The following is a 14,188-nucleotide window of genomic DNA, read 5'->3' on the forward strand; positions in this document are numbered from 1 at the left end:
GTGTGCTAGAAGATTGTTTGTCATCGTTTCTTTTACTAATTTAAAAAAAAAAAGTTCCTTTGTATCTGAATAGCACAATCAGTAATTTCATCACATCAGCATTCTAAGGTGGTTTCAGGTGGCGTAGAAAAAGCAAAACCTTCCGTCCTTTCTTGCAGCTCTCTTGCAGGCCGGTAGGACTCTGAAAGAGGGGCAATTGCCTTTTAGTGTCAGATGGCTGCCTAGCCAGCCAACTCCTAACCCACAGCACCATTATCAGCGCCAACCTTCCTCTTCACTCCATGCCTGCAGAATTCCTTTGAAAATTTGGTGACGGGGGTTCGTGCTCCTGGATAGTAAAGCTTATCCCGACAGGCAGCAGTGCCACTAACTGCATTGCACTGACCCACCAATGTTTCACCTGGTCTAGCTTTTTCAATGTCTGGCCTGATTTGGCACTTTTTCCAAGGAAACTTCCAAAATGGAAGCTCAGTTAATGCCAGCTGTGGTTATTTGCTTTCCTAGGAGGAGACATCCATTTCTAAAGTGACTGCACTGACACATAGTCTGAATGTACATGCCACTTTTGGCACCAATGCACCAAATTACGAGAATAGTACCTTCCTTACTCTTTCTGTACTCAAAATACTAAATCCTAAAGAAAAAAGAAATTTTCCAGGATTTTAAATAAGATATGGACATCTTGCCACAGAGTGAAGTAGGCCGATGGAATGGAGGGCTATAGGCTGTTCAGGAAGGATAGGCAGGGCAGGAGAGGTGGAGGAGTTGCACTGTATGTAAGGGGGAAGTTTGACTGTATAGCCCTTACAGTTAGGGATGTGATTTGAGAGCCTCTGGGTGAGGATTAGGGGGATGGAAGACAAAGCAGATACCGTGATGAGATCTTAAGGATCAGGGTTTACTGGATCAATCATGAAATTTGTTTGACTTGGGAATGAACCTGTATGATTTGTTTAATCTCTGTGGCATGCACAATGAACAATATGGTGAACGATATTCTTCCTGACTCTAGTTCAACTTCTAAAAGCTCTGCATAAAGCTCTACGTTATCATCACTGGTCTTTACTGCAGTAGTCTTGAAATCTCCCATGTATGTGATACTGTTCGTTCTGTCTAGGCAGGCAATGTGGTGACAGGAGAGATGGTAGAAGAACTTATTCTTTCCGGAGCAGATATTATTAAAGTGGGTATTGGACCAGGTAAGTCAAACCCAGACAAACAAGGGCAACTTCCGATAATGCTGGTGGAGGAGTTGTCCAGATGGAACCAGTGTATAATGCTGTTTGCTTGCCCATTAGGATGCCTAGACCCACTCAGGTTAATAAAGTAACAGTGTCCTTGCACATAGTATATTTAAGAAATACACGAGCAGGGTGCTAGTGTTTCATACTGCAAAATGTTATATATTGCATTTTCTGGTAGTGAAGATGCTTATTATTGGAAGCACTGAGTTGCCTGACTTACTGACATTATCACTGATAATGCATGTTGTGTTTAGGAACACGTTTTCTAGCCTGTTCAAAAGAGATTGAGTCAACCCAGCTAAAGCTCAAAGGATACTGTGTTCAGGTGTCCACTTCTATCAAGGTTTCTAAATAGCTTTATGATCTGTGTTTGGTTAAGCTGAGATTGCCCATATTGTCAATGTCTTCAAAGATTAAATGGCATTAATGAAGTGTGAAGTATGGGTAGCATTGCCTCTACCTGTTACTATTGCCTGGGAACTAAATCTTGCATTAATGCACTTACATGTTACCTATCACTGTAACATTCCCATAGATAAATGGGAGGACCCTAAACTTCTTGCAGTTTTTTTCTTACCTTCCCTTCCCTAATACTGTTGTCTTGCATATACTGCCATATTGATTTACTGTTTTTCTTTCTCTCCTTTGTGCATTTCTTCATGTGTGCCTTCCTCTTGCGATTTTCTTCTTACACTGTAGCTGGAGTCACCGTACATGGGATAGATTTTAAACTGGCTAGCACAAGTGCCAGAGACAGTATCCCTGTGATCAGCCAGTGCAGTGCATGCAGATTGTTTACTCTAGAATGCCAAATAGTTATGGCCTATGAATGGATAATTTGAGCAGAGCCAATCATGTAATAAAGGTGGCAGTTGTGCCCAGGAAGACAGCAAACAACAATAAATACTGCAAAATACATGTAGAACAAACAACAGAGATGTCATGGTGCAATTGTCACAGGCAAGTTCAGATATAAAAGAAGAATTATTATAGTTTGTAGCCTCAAAGTGGCAATGGTTAGGAGTAAATGCTGTGTAGCCCTCCCTGGACACCTTCCTGAACACATCTGTACAAGGTGACCACCCAAAGCCACAAGTAACAAATGTTCCTCCCAGAAGATCAGATTTTCATGCTGTTTTCCAGATAATGGTCCGTCCCATGGAAAATGGCAGTGATTTATTATAAAGCATTACACATATAAATACATGCCTTGTGGAGATTATTTTAAAGGTAATTTTTCTCCTGTTTTGCAGAAATACTTCTCAGTGCTTTCACTTTGTCAGTTCTTTGAAAGATCTTTGGAAACTTTTACTTTACTGGTAGCTCGAGTATACCTGGATATCAGCTAGGTGAAATGATCCAAATTTCACTGCATTTGGTTTAGAATCTGTTGTGAAATTCTTGTTATCATGCAGACCTTTATGGTCTGAATCCTAAATTATAAGGCAGGCACTGGCAAAAAGCAGTCCTCATTTTGACTCTAATTTGAGGAGCAGAATAGAGAAGGTATTCCAAAAGATCTATGGCCATGTTACCATGTTGACCTGTAATTGAAGTGGGTTTTTTATATATATGTATGTACCTTTATATATACATACATACATGAACCATGTATATGTATAAATAATGTTTAATAATCAGAAATAATTAGTATATTTCCTGTAACATTACACTATACAGCTTTCTGATGATTACTTATCTCACTTTTTAAATGCTGTGTGCTGATTTTTGTATATTCCCAACTATTGTGATCAACCAAACATTTCTGTTTTAAGTATTAGGCAAAAGATGTGTTTCTCTCCCTTGTGGAAGATCGCCACAAAAAAGAAAACAAAAGCACGGATTTTCCCTGATAATTATTTTTAAAAACATATGTAGAAAAGAGGTAGAAATATTTATTGGAAGAAATACTCAGGTATTAAATTCTGCTGCTGAGTCTTATGAGTTGTGACTCTGGTCCTTTTGTCCCCCTTCCCTTCAGGTGCCTCAGTCAGATTTGCTGTCTTGTGCTGCAGTCGTTCCCTCACTGGGAAGTGTTACTGCTGAGACCTAAACTGGGAATTGTGGCCCTGGAGAAGAAGGGGGGGATGTTAGTCACCTCAGTTACAGCACTGATGAAGTGGTACAACAGCGTTTCAAAACTCAAGTTCCTATATGTTCCTTTTATCCGTGAGAAGCCAACATCATCAATAGACACTTCTTGAGGGAAAAAATAATACAGATGGAAGTGCATTTTTTCCACAAGAAAGAGAAAACAAGCTGTATCTTTTCTGTCAACCTAATGGGCTGGTTTTTCCTGTCATTTTCTTGTCTAGGCTCTGTGTGTACCACTCGGATTAAGACAGGAGTGGGCTATCCACAGCTAAGTGCTGTTATTGAGTGTGCAGACTCAGCACATGGATTGAAAGGACATATCATCTCTGTAAGTAAATATCATCTGCTCTCAGATTCCCACTGTGCAAATTGTTCTGGAATAGGAGAATCAAACAGTCCGGTACCCTGCATGTTAAAGGCTATCCTTTTGTCATCTCCAGTTGACCCCTATACTGGCTCCTAGGGTAGCCAGTGGAGATTTAAATGTAAAGAAACCAACTCCCTCTAATGTTTAAAAAGACTTGGGCACCTGACTGCTGTTTGTGCCTTTGGAAAGCTGCTTCTTGCTCCCTGAATGGCATAAACTGTTATGTGAATAGAACAGGAAGCTTGATAGTGTTTTCATGTTGAAGCAGACAGTAATTCCTACGACAGATTTCTGAAAAATGAATGACATGTAAATGTGGCTTTCCCCAGAGAGTGGGACTGAGGGACAGGCAGGCAGTAGAGGGAAGTACAAGGTAGAACGATTTGAGCCCATGTGTGCCCTAGTAGCTGGATTAATTTGGATAGCATCCTGACAGAGCTGTCTGTGCAGGGGCAGGAGTGTGTCAGAGGTGGCTCTATTGAGCACAGCTGGCATGTGAGCCACTTATGTTCCTACAAAACTCTGGGGAAATAATGAGCCTGTGGAGAAAAAAGGGCATGTTGCCTGCTAATGGCAGCTTCCACTCTACCAGCAAAACCAGATTCATCTCACATAGAAAAAGTAAATCTGTAAGCATGGCCTCAGACTGAGCTCGACGGCAGCCTACAGCACCCAAAGGTCCTGCGTCCTGAGGCAGGCCCAGGCAGCCAGTGTGCCCGTGACTGTGTCAGGCTGGTGCAGTCTCTGCAGGCTGGCTGTGAGGCAGCTGCTGAGCAGGATGGCGGAGTGGCTAACCACAGTGCTGTGCTCACAGGTACCTGCACGGCCAGCAGTCTCCCTCTGTGCCCCTAGAGGAGACCATACACTGAATTTTAGATCTGCTGGAAGGCCCTGACTTGTTCGACCCCGTTGTGACTAGTATCCGTGTGAGGAAAGGGATGTGTTGTGTTGTTGAAGAAGAAGGGGAGAGGAGAACAAATTGACTGTGGATGGGCAAAGGGCTTGACTGTGTTGAGCTGTGGGTATAATGGAGCAGGAAAACAAGTATGTGTTACAGTCAGATCTCTCTTACTCTTCATTGTTAATGTGTATGCATTCCCTCCTCTCCATGGCTCCCCTATATGAATTTTGCAGAAAGAAAGTAAAGCAGCCTGTGATTTTATGACTTTGTCAGTATTGCAAATGGTTATGTCTATAGCAGACATCAGAACATGTGTGCAACAGAGCATGAAAGACTGACTCATTACTATGAAGGCTGGATAACTATAGGTGTCATCCTAGCAGCGGTGCTCAGAGACCCATCCTAGTTTTGCAATAATCATTTTCTGCTAGCAACCCTCAGAAGAACGTTATTATCCTGATTTTACAAGAAAACAGGCAGTGTGTATTTAGCCTGTTGAAAATGAGATGGTGCTGTAAAATTCCTCCTCTCATTTCCTGCTTTGGGGATGGATCAGTTCCTGACCTGCTTAGCTCATGTTGGCTTCAGTGAGCCCACACCTGTCAACCCCCTAGCCATTACAGGGGGAATACAGGAGGGCAATTTAATACCTGTCAGCTGCAACATCTGGGCCAAGAGAATTACCTTCAGCTGTAACTGGGGTCTCTAACACCACTGCAACGCAACTCTGTCACCCAAGCTGAGGTGGAGCAAGGGTGAGGATACTGTGCCTGAATTCTGCGGCATTCAGATAGATACTGGTCTGTTCATTGGGGAAGAAAAGGCTGGACTGCATGGAAGTTGCCAGAGCTCTGGCAAGAGTATTGCAAAAGAGAGGTATCCTCCTGAGGGAAAAAAAACACATGGGAGCAAGCCTAAGTAGATTATTGGGTCTAGTGACAAGTGTAAATGCCATCCCTCAAGATATCTCGCTCCTGTCATTATGTAGATATAGGAAGGGGCACACCCTGCCTTAGCCAAGGGAGACCTCTACAGGGAGAGTATTACCACAAGTTACCTGCGTCAATTTGGCAGGAGAAAATATGTCCAGCAGCTTTTTGTTGCATTGATGCAGAAGTAGCAGGAAGCATGTGAAAAGATTCAAAGTCTACCAGCTAGCTCAATGTACATTATAGCCGGTGGTGTGATACAGGTTAGTCCCTTGGGACGCTTTCTTGCATCCACTTCTGTCTGGTCCAGTACCTTCATTGAATTGCTCCTCTTTCTTGTTATGTTTGCTCCGTTTACATATGAAGGGAAGGAAGTCCCACTCATGGAATGAGAAAGTGACAGTGCTGAGGACAGTTACAGACACTGCAAGGAACACAAGCATACTTGAAGTCCATTCTACAGTAGCTCTGCTAGGATGGCAGCACAAACTGGGATTTTAAATGTTACTGAAGTCATCATGTATGATTCTTGGAGCTGATATGTTGACGAAGAAGGTAACAATTTTTAGGCAAACATGATAGTCCAAGTGAACGCCTGGTGTCTCTCTAGAGTCGTTTACACAGAGAAGGGGGAGCTGAAATTGTACCGGTTACTTTCCTCGTGCTAAATAATCTTTAAGATTCAAAGCTCACCTCAGAAACGCATCTTTCATGACTCACTGAAAGAAGAGAGGAAACCCTGTCTAAGATACAGGCACTGTTTCTGTCCCATGCTGTTTGTCTGGGAGCCAATAGTCTCATTTTTCACTCTCGCTATCCATTGGCCTTGAGAAAGTGCAGAGTGCGTTACAGTGGAGGGGCCATTTAGCAGGAGAGCTCCTTCAGAAACGCCCTACTGGAGATAAAGTTTCTGTTTCTTGTAGATCAGAGATCTGCTGGATAGAGAGGGAGTCACATATTCTAGTCAGCCAGCAATGTGAGGAATGGAAGGCAGCTTTTCATGTGTCCTCTCTCATTTGGCTATCGTTTGACAGAGATCCCTGTTTCCCCTTCACCCTGCCAGGGTGATGGGCTACCAGCGTTCAGTCAAGAGGGTGACTAAGGGGTTCTTCACCCAGCTACTGCCATACCAGCTCTTCCTGCACAGAGAACACTTTCCACACAGAAATATGCCCAGCATATGTAGTTCAGAATAGAGCACCATATGTATTGTTTCTACTGCTGTATATGCCACATACTTTATATATCTTCTGCATAATAAATAGCTGTTTGCTGACAGTGTAGGAAGGGCGGCTGGTTTTACAGTTTATTATAAAGGCTGCTTGAAGCATACAAATCATAGTTACAGACTTATTGTAAGTTGTTTATAATATTAAACATTCAACCAGTTCATACTGGTTTTCCACACTCTTCCTTAGGCTAAATTTTGTTGTTGTAAAATGGTTTATCTGTTCAGAGAACGAGACTGGGGAAAATAACATTATTTTAATTAATTTAAGACAATTCTGTTGACTGGAAAGCTGTTTTCCCCTCTTCTTCAGCTTAGCATCCAGTTGTCTCGGATCATGCCCTCTACCCCATGGTCACCCTTCCAGTAGGCTTACTTCAGAATGATGCTAATTCTCCTGAATTCACAGGGGAATATGTAGAGATATATTTCCCCAGGGCTCTGAGGTAGAGGCTGACCCTGCAGCAAGCTCTGTGACTGAAGCCCAGCAGTTCTACAAGTGATTTTGAGTCCAGAGGCAGACCCTTTGGATGAGCTGAACTACAAGGGAAAGCTTCCCAGACAATGCAGCAGAAGCACAGTCTTATTTTCTAAACAGACCATGTGATTTTTCACATGGAATGAAGTGGTTTGATGCATATAGCATCTTCTGGCAAAACTGCTTAGTATGTCCCCTTTTTGTTTCCATTTTTGTGAATCATTACATTTACCTGCTTATATGAAGTAAGTGGAGACATCTACAGATAAGAGTGCTGTGAATCATCATCATCATCATCAGTTCCTTTTATCTTAAATGGTAACTCATGAGCTTTTGGGAAAGTCTCTTAATCTGCTCAGCATTTTGTAATTTGTTGACATTCAAAGTGATATTTTTTAAAGCCAATGATTAATGATTACACACTAAGGCTTCCATCCCCATGGTACCTCTGAAAGCGTAAAGCCTCCATCACTGCTGCCACTGGGCTAGTTACAAAAGTCGGACACTGAGCCACCCGACAAGAACAGACTGAAACCAGCCCTTCTGCCGAAGAGCACTCAGAGCCAGCCTGTCTCAGTCAGACAGCAAGTCAGGCAAATTCCTGACACTGCTCTTTGAAGGTTATTAGACCCCCTCTTTCTGCCTCGTCTCTTCCTCCCCTGACACACGCACACACACTCGCACTCTCCTCCAGGCTCTGACAGGCTTGTCAGAGGGAAAGAATTGTACAAGCAGAGCCCTTAACAGCAGAGAGATATTCAGCTGTCAGCCCAGCACTCCTTTCTGGAGCTGACAGCAAGAATGTCTAGCTCAACAAAAGGCATAATGTGCTAGAGGTTATCAGCAAATGGAATAAAAGCCTTTAAAGTTCTACTAGGCGCTGTTTGCAGTGGGATGCCCTTTGAAAAGCCATTCACTTTCAGATCCACCTGCTCAGTTTGTGTCTGAATCCTTTCCTGCACACAGAGAGGTTCTAACACTGAGCCCCACCACCAGCTACCCACAAAAGCCGGCTGTGAAATGGCTGATGGTGGGGGTGTCTGGCTGTGCTCAGCCGCAGGTCACGCACAGGCAGGCACTTCTGCCAACTGGGTGGTGAAACAAAATGAAGTATCCATACAGTCTGGGGAGCAGCTTCAAAAGCAGGAGAGCTGTCAGCAGCCTGCAATGGACCCTGATCATCAAAGGAATGGGGAGCCCTCTTGGTGCAATGACTGTGTAGAGAAGAAGGATCTTTCATCTGATGCTCAGACCTTTACAAAACCTGAAGAACCACAGCACATGATGAGCTCTGCTATGTGCCTTTCCTTTTTTACAGCCCTGTCACGCATACATAACCTCCCTCCCCTCAACCGAAACCCCCTCATCAGCCACTTCTTTGCTCTGCACTGAAACTGAAACACATAGGTCTGAAATGCTAAAGATCTCAAAGTGCTGTTGTTCCCTTACCAAACCCACAGCAAACAGTGAGGAGTATGATGAGAGATTAATTTTCACTTACCAAAGATTAGATTACCCAATTTGCTTAGACATTATCAGATCAAAATCCAACATAGCTGATGGTATATTTCCTCAGCCCTCCCACTGTGACCTTTTAACGTATTGTAAACTGCTGAGAAAGTTATTTTAAATGTCTTTGGTGGTTGAAGGTAGGGGTTTGTGGTGCCTGTGCATCACACAGCCTTTCATTAAAATGGCAGGGAATGATTCAGATCATCAGAGGAGGTTTTATTTTCCAGTTTCTGGGATTTAGGAGATGCAGTCAGGAATTTGCTTTGCTGCTGTTACCAGTGGTATTATCAGTAGACTACACAGTAGAGTAAATGGGCCTAAAGAAGGAAAGCAATAGGAAGGATAATACGGTTTCCCTAAAAGCTCAGCCAAGGTGGTGCAGTCAGCTCTTGACATGCCACTCCGGAGCAGGGCCTGTTCTGCCGCAGGTCACAGGGTGCTCGTGCTCGCTGGGTCCCCAGGTGAGCTGACTGCCACTCACTGTCGTCTGTTCTTTGTGCAGGATGGAGGATGCAGCTGCCCGGGAGACGTCGCCAAAGCCTTTGGTAAGGACAGCGCATGGTGCCACCTGTGATGCTCCGCGTGTCCCTCTGTTGCTCCCCGTGTGTCCCCAGCACCAGCAGCAGGGGTGCAGGGGTCAGTTCAACCCTGCATGTATAATCAGCAGTAGATCACGTTCATCCCTGTGGGTGACTCCAGTGAAATTAATACACCAGACATGAATTTGCTCTTTGGACCAGGCAGTCCAAATTCTGCAGCGCAAAGCATATGGTGGTCAAAGTCCTATGTAGAAACTGTCTGGCAGGTGTGCATGAGATACAGCCACTGGGACAATAATACAAAGAAAACTGATAAGGGTTTCTTCTGAGTAGGGTTCAAAGATGCCTGTAACATTGCCAGATCCGGCTGACTTGGGCCTTGAATGGATGAAGAGATGGTGGAATGTGTGTTGGGCAGAAGAACAAAACAAAAAGGCAGGGCAGATCCCTGGAGATTTCTTGGGATCAGCTGTCCACTTGAAGAGATGAGATTTTATTTATACTGTATCCCATAGAGTTGAGCAGATGTCTAAAACATCTCAGTTAATAATTAACAGATTTTGCTCTCATGGCAATAGCTTCAGTGAATTGCACCAGCTCTTGCTGACAGAACACAGAATTTAATCTGTGAATATTTTCTGGTGGGCATGAAAGTTACATGAGTGGGGAGGTCACGGTCAGGATTGTCACTTAGCCATAACCTTGTTGCAGCAGTGTATGTGAACCAGGCGCTAAACATATCCTGGGCTGACAGGGCATTTAAAGACACTCCCCTAACCCCCAGAATGCCAGACCCTTTGGAGATGTCACAGTGGGGTAATACCCGGAATTCAGTGGAACAGCACAGTCGCTCGTTGGGATTTCAGGCTGGTACGATACAAGAGATAGGACATTATGATACAGCATGTCTGCTTGGCAGGAAGCTTTGCAAGTATGGAAAGCAGGAGCAGGCCTAAACTCGGATTACAGACCTGCCAAGAAAAACTCTGGGCCTCCTGGAAAGGTTGAAACCAAAATCTGTCTTCTAAGTTTGCACACAGCTCCTGTTTTTAGACAGGTCAGATGACAAGGAAGACTTAATTAGAGAATTTTAAGCACAGCCGTGGAGTGATTGCTACCAGCGAGGAATCTGCTCAGTCACAGGATTTCACAGTACTGTTGTGTTACCCAGTGGGTGATGTGACGTAGGGAATAGATACTTCCACTTGGGTGATTCTAACATAGCTGAACAGTGGCATCCACCCTCTTTGACAGTAAGACCGTATTAAAAAAACACCCGACCTCTCCTCAGCCCAGCCCACTGTGGCATCATGCCGCCTGCAGTGAGGCCTTTGTTCTGCCTGACTTTCGCTGGCTCCTCCGCTCCCCCAGTCCTTGCTGGCATTGTCCTTGGGAGCTTGTGAACTGGGAGTGTGACCTCACTGCATTCCCAGCTGCATGCACAGAAACCTGGCCCCTGGAAAAGGTCTTTCTTTAACGGGAGCACTTCCAGAAGTTAGAACAACAGAAGGCAACTTCAAAGTGTTTAAAATGTTTTCCTTTGAGATGTTTGTAGCAAGTCTGAAGGGTCCTTGTAGTCTCTTTGGGCTAACTGCACAGAAACTTGCTTGAATCCTGTGAAAGGGCAGGTTCTGGCCTTGCTGATTGTCAGGAGGTGCTGAGATTCACAGTGGTACATGTTTGAAGGCTACCACGGGTTGTCCCTGCGACAAAGCAGCATCAGAAAGCTGAGATTATACAGGCAGTAGTTTTACTCTGACACTAGGCCAGACAGATCAGTGTGGCCTGTGCGTCACAGGTACAGGGCTGGAACTGATAGAGATTACCCCGAGGCAATAAATTTACCATATCTGGTCACGTATAATTGAGGCACACACACTGTGGACATCTAACTAGCTGGAGCGTGGTGTGCATTTGTCAAAGGTGGGTGGCAAAAGAAGCTTCTGGATAACGTTATTGCTGTCAGTGTTTATTGAATGCTATTGAGGTGATTGGCTATGTCAGCCACGTAGAAGATAGCCTCCGTGCCCAGCATTTACAAGCCAACGCCTTGATACTGATACTGAATTGTCTAGCAGAGACCTCTGTGCTTGCTGAGAGTGGCTTGTGGGGGGGAGGAGTTGCATACATATACTGGGCAGCAGAGACCGGGTGCTAAAACACACAGATGTACAGTTGTACCTGGGGATGGAGGCCTGGACAAAGCATGGACAAGAGACCCAAAGAGGACTTTTGGTTAAAGTAATTATACTGTCTCTTTTTGGTGGATCTTTGTAAAGCCTTCATGAAAGGGATGTTGAGGTGTTCATTATAAAGCAGTGACAAAGTAGCCATTTGAATCATAAAAAGCGTGAGGGAGGCCCGAATGTGAAGGCTGGCATTGACAGATGGCTAAAGATTGACTGGAGGAGGGGAGTTCCTGGGCCAGCAAGAGTAGAGTGGATTGAGTGCAAGTGAAGAATTGTGAAGAACCATGAAGAAGATGCTGAGAAGCTTTCCAAGTGTAAGGTGACACCATTGACTGATATCAGGAGTCAGAGGCAGACTGGGCATTTTGACAGAGGGGAAACAAGGCGGAAGCCTATTTAAAAAGGCAAGGAGCAGAGAAGCACTGAAGGTGGGGAACAAAAATGCCAGGAGTGACAGACACTTTGGGAGAGACTGCTGGAATTCTGAACTGCTGGATGGGAACCTGGTATGGATTTGGTAAAATGAAGATGTTGCTGCCATCTGGGTATTGGAGATGATAATGGAAAAGACGTAGGCTGATCAGGAAGAAAAGAGGTGTTCTGGTGCAGGAATAAGAGAAAGCAGGAAAGAACTTTGTGCTGGTCTCTCAGATGGTTCACATAACTGCACCCTTGGAAAGGCTGATAACATGAACACATTTCTCAGAATTCCCCAGGGAGGCACTACTGTCTCCTTTTTTAAAGTTGAGAAGTCAAAGCACAGAAATACGAAGTTCAATTGCCTGAGGTCACATATATTTTTGTGACACAGCCAGGAACAGAATGTGCCTTTTGAATCCTACGCCAGCATCTTTAACACAATACTGCTGTTCCTTACAGCAGTGGTGAGAAGAGATAGAGGAACAGAGAAGGAAAAGGAAGCAAAAATCATGTGGAAAAGTCAACTGGGGACATATACTGGTTCCAAAATATACCTGACAGATCATGCTGGCTTTTTTCCCTGTTTTACATAGCTCTGTGTGTGTGCCTACTCTTGCAAAGGATCGCTGGCTCAGCTGGAGTGCAGGTGAATGTTGATTCCCGGGCCAGCTGTGGTCCAGGCAAACTTAGGCTGCATCTGCCTGGAGGGCTGCCCAGGCTACAAATCCAGGCTGGCCCCAGTTGAATTTGTGCAGAGCCAATCTGGTTATCAGGAGTTTGGATTATCAGGCATGCACAGACATCTGAGGGCCTCCGTCCAGATCCAGCAGAACTGTGCAAAATAGGGCTGGCGTCAGCATGCATATTCTGTAACGGCTTGAAGGAGAACGCACTGTGAAATGTGAATGAGTAAAATCAGCCCAGAAACGGTGTAGGCCTCAAGGGGGAAGACAGTGCTTGGAAGTGGCGTTGTGTAGAAACAGGACGAGTCATCGGACTCTGGGCAAGCTACTGGGATGCTTGTATACAGTGTACACCATCACAGCCTATGTTACCTGGGGGTTGTTGCCAGGTGTTCACCCCCGCAGCAACCTAAAATGATGGCACGCTGTCTGTGTGTACCTGAAAATGAAAGACTGCCAGCTGGGTGTTGCAAACATCACCAGTGCTTCTGGTCATACACAGAACCATGCATAAGTAAAGACCTTGCTAAAAACTACAGCCTCCTGGTTGGTTGGTAACTAGTAGAAAAGCAGTGGAACAGACTTGAAACTTTCAGACTTCTTTGCAACACTGAAGCAGGATGGAAGGTTCTGGAGAGCACTGGAAAAGTATATTTATTATGAGCTTGTCATTCTTGGAGCAGCAGGGCAGTACGCATGTGTCAATCCAGTGTTTAGATGTACTGCGTCTGCTGTAACATAGCTCCTCTCTTCTGGAAGAGCTTGATGAATTATGTTGCAGTTTGCGAAAGTTACTCAAGTTGGATGAATTTCAATCCTGTAATTCAAACTTATTTGCTTTCCTCCCAAAATACGCAGTCGAAAGAAAAATAATAAATAGAAACTTAAGTGCACAGGAACCAAAATACTGTGATTCTGAAATGTAGATTTCATGTGACTGTTCTGCATTAGTAATTTGGAGGCTGTGAGACCCACAACCAGAGACAAGACTAGAATTGGGGATCAGGGGATAGTATGGACAAGGTGAAGAGTCCACAGTGTCCTTTGGCAGGCCTTTGACTTGTTTAAACGCCCTCTTTGAAACCTTGACCCCAAATCTGTCCCTCCTTCCTCATGTTGTTTTCTTCCACCCATGAAGAAGACATCAACTAGATTTCCCAGGGTACTTATTTTTTGCAAAGGTGGAGCAAGACTGTGCCGAGTAACAACAGGAGCTCCCCACCAGTAATTGAGAATGTCTTAAAGGATGATCGTTCCCTTTGTTTTTGGCAGGTTAATAGTAATATCAGGTGTGAATCAAACTAAGGCTTTAAAACTCAGCCATCTGAAACGAGAGCTCAGGAAAAACCTGCCAGGTAGCCGGCATGATGGGACACCTGAATGGGTGCTGGCTATAAATATTGCTTGTGATGTGCTCAGCAGTTTTGCACAAGCCTCATTTTTAATATCCCTTTACCATGGACATACTGTTCCTTTCAAACAACCACCAGGCAAAGGGCGGTGAGGTCAGCAGAGCCGCTCGGTGCTTTGCTCCCAGACATTGCTGCTAGGTCTGCTCTTCGGCAAAGGGGTGGAGGGAGGGAACTGGCTTTTGTGAATCGAAG

General features: G+C 44.6%; 1 protein-coding gene across 3 annotated transcripts in view; it reads left to right on the forward strand.

Annotated features, from left to right (window-relative positions):
* Positions 1 to 14,188, forward strand: part of GMPR (guanosine monophosphate reductase) — a 41,735-nt gene that overhangs the window by 17,464 nt on the left and 10,083 nt on the right. For all 3 annotated transcript variants that reach the window (XM_075416860.1, XM_075416859.1, XM_075416858.1), the window contains 3 exons: positions 1,118 to 1,199; positions 3,560 to 3,666; positions 9,256 to 9,298. In XM_075416860.1, coding sequence (XP_075272975.1) covers positions 1,118 to 1,199; positions 3,560 to 3,666; positions 9,256 to 9,298 — 232 coding nt within the window. The remainder of the gene's footprint in view (positions 1 to 1,117; positions 1,200 to 3,559; positions 3,667 to 9,255; positions 9,299 to 14,188) is intronic.

Source organism: Opisthocomus hoazin, chromosome 3 (genome assembly GCF_030867145.1).
Source record: "Opisthocomus hoazin isolate bOpiHoa1 chromosome 3, bOpiHoa1.hap1, whole genome shotgun sequence".
NCBI classification, from domain to species: domain Eukaryota; kingdom Metazoa; phylum Chordata; class Aves; order Opisthocomiformes; family Opisthocomidae; genus Opisthocomus; species Opisthocomus hoazin.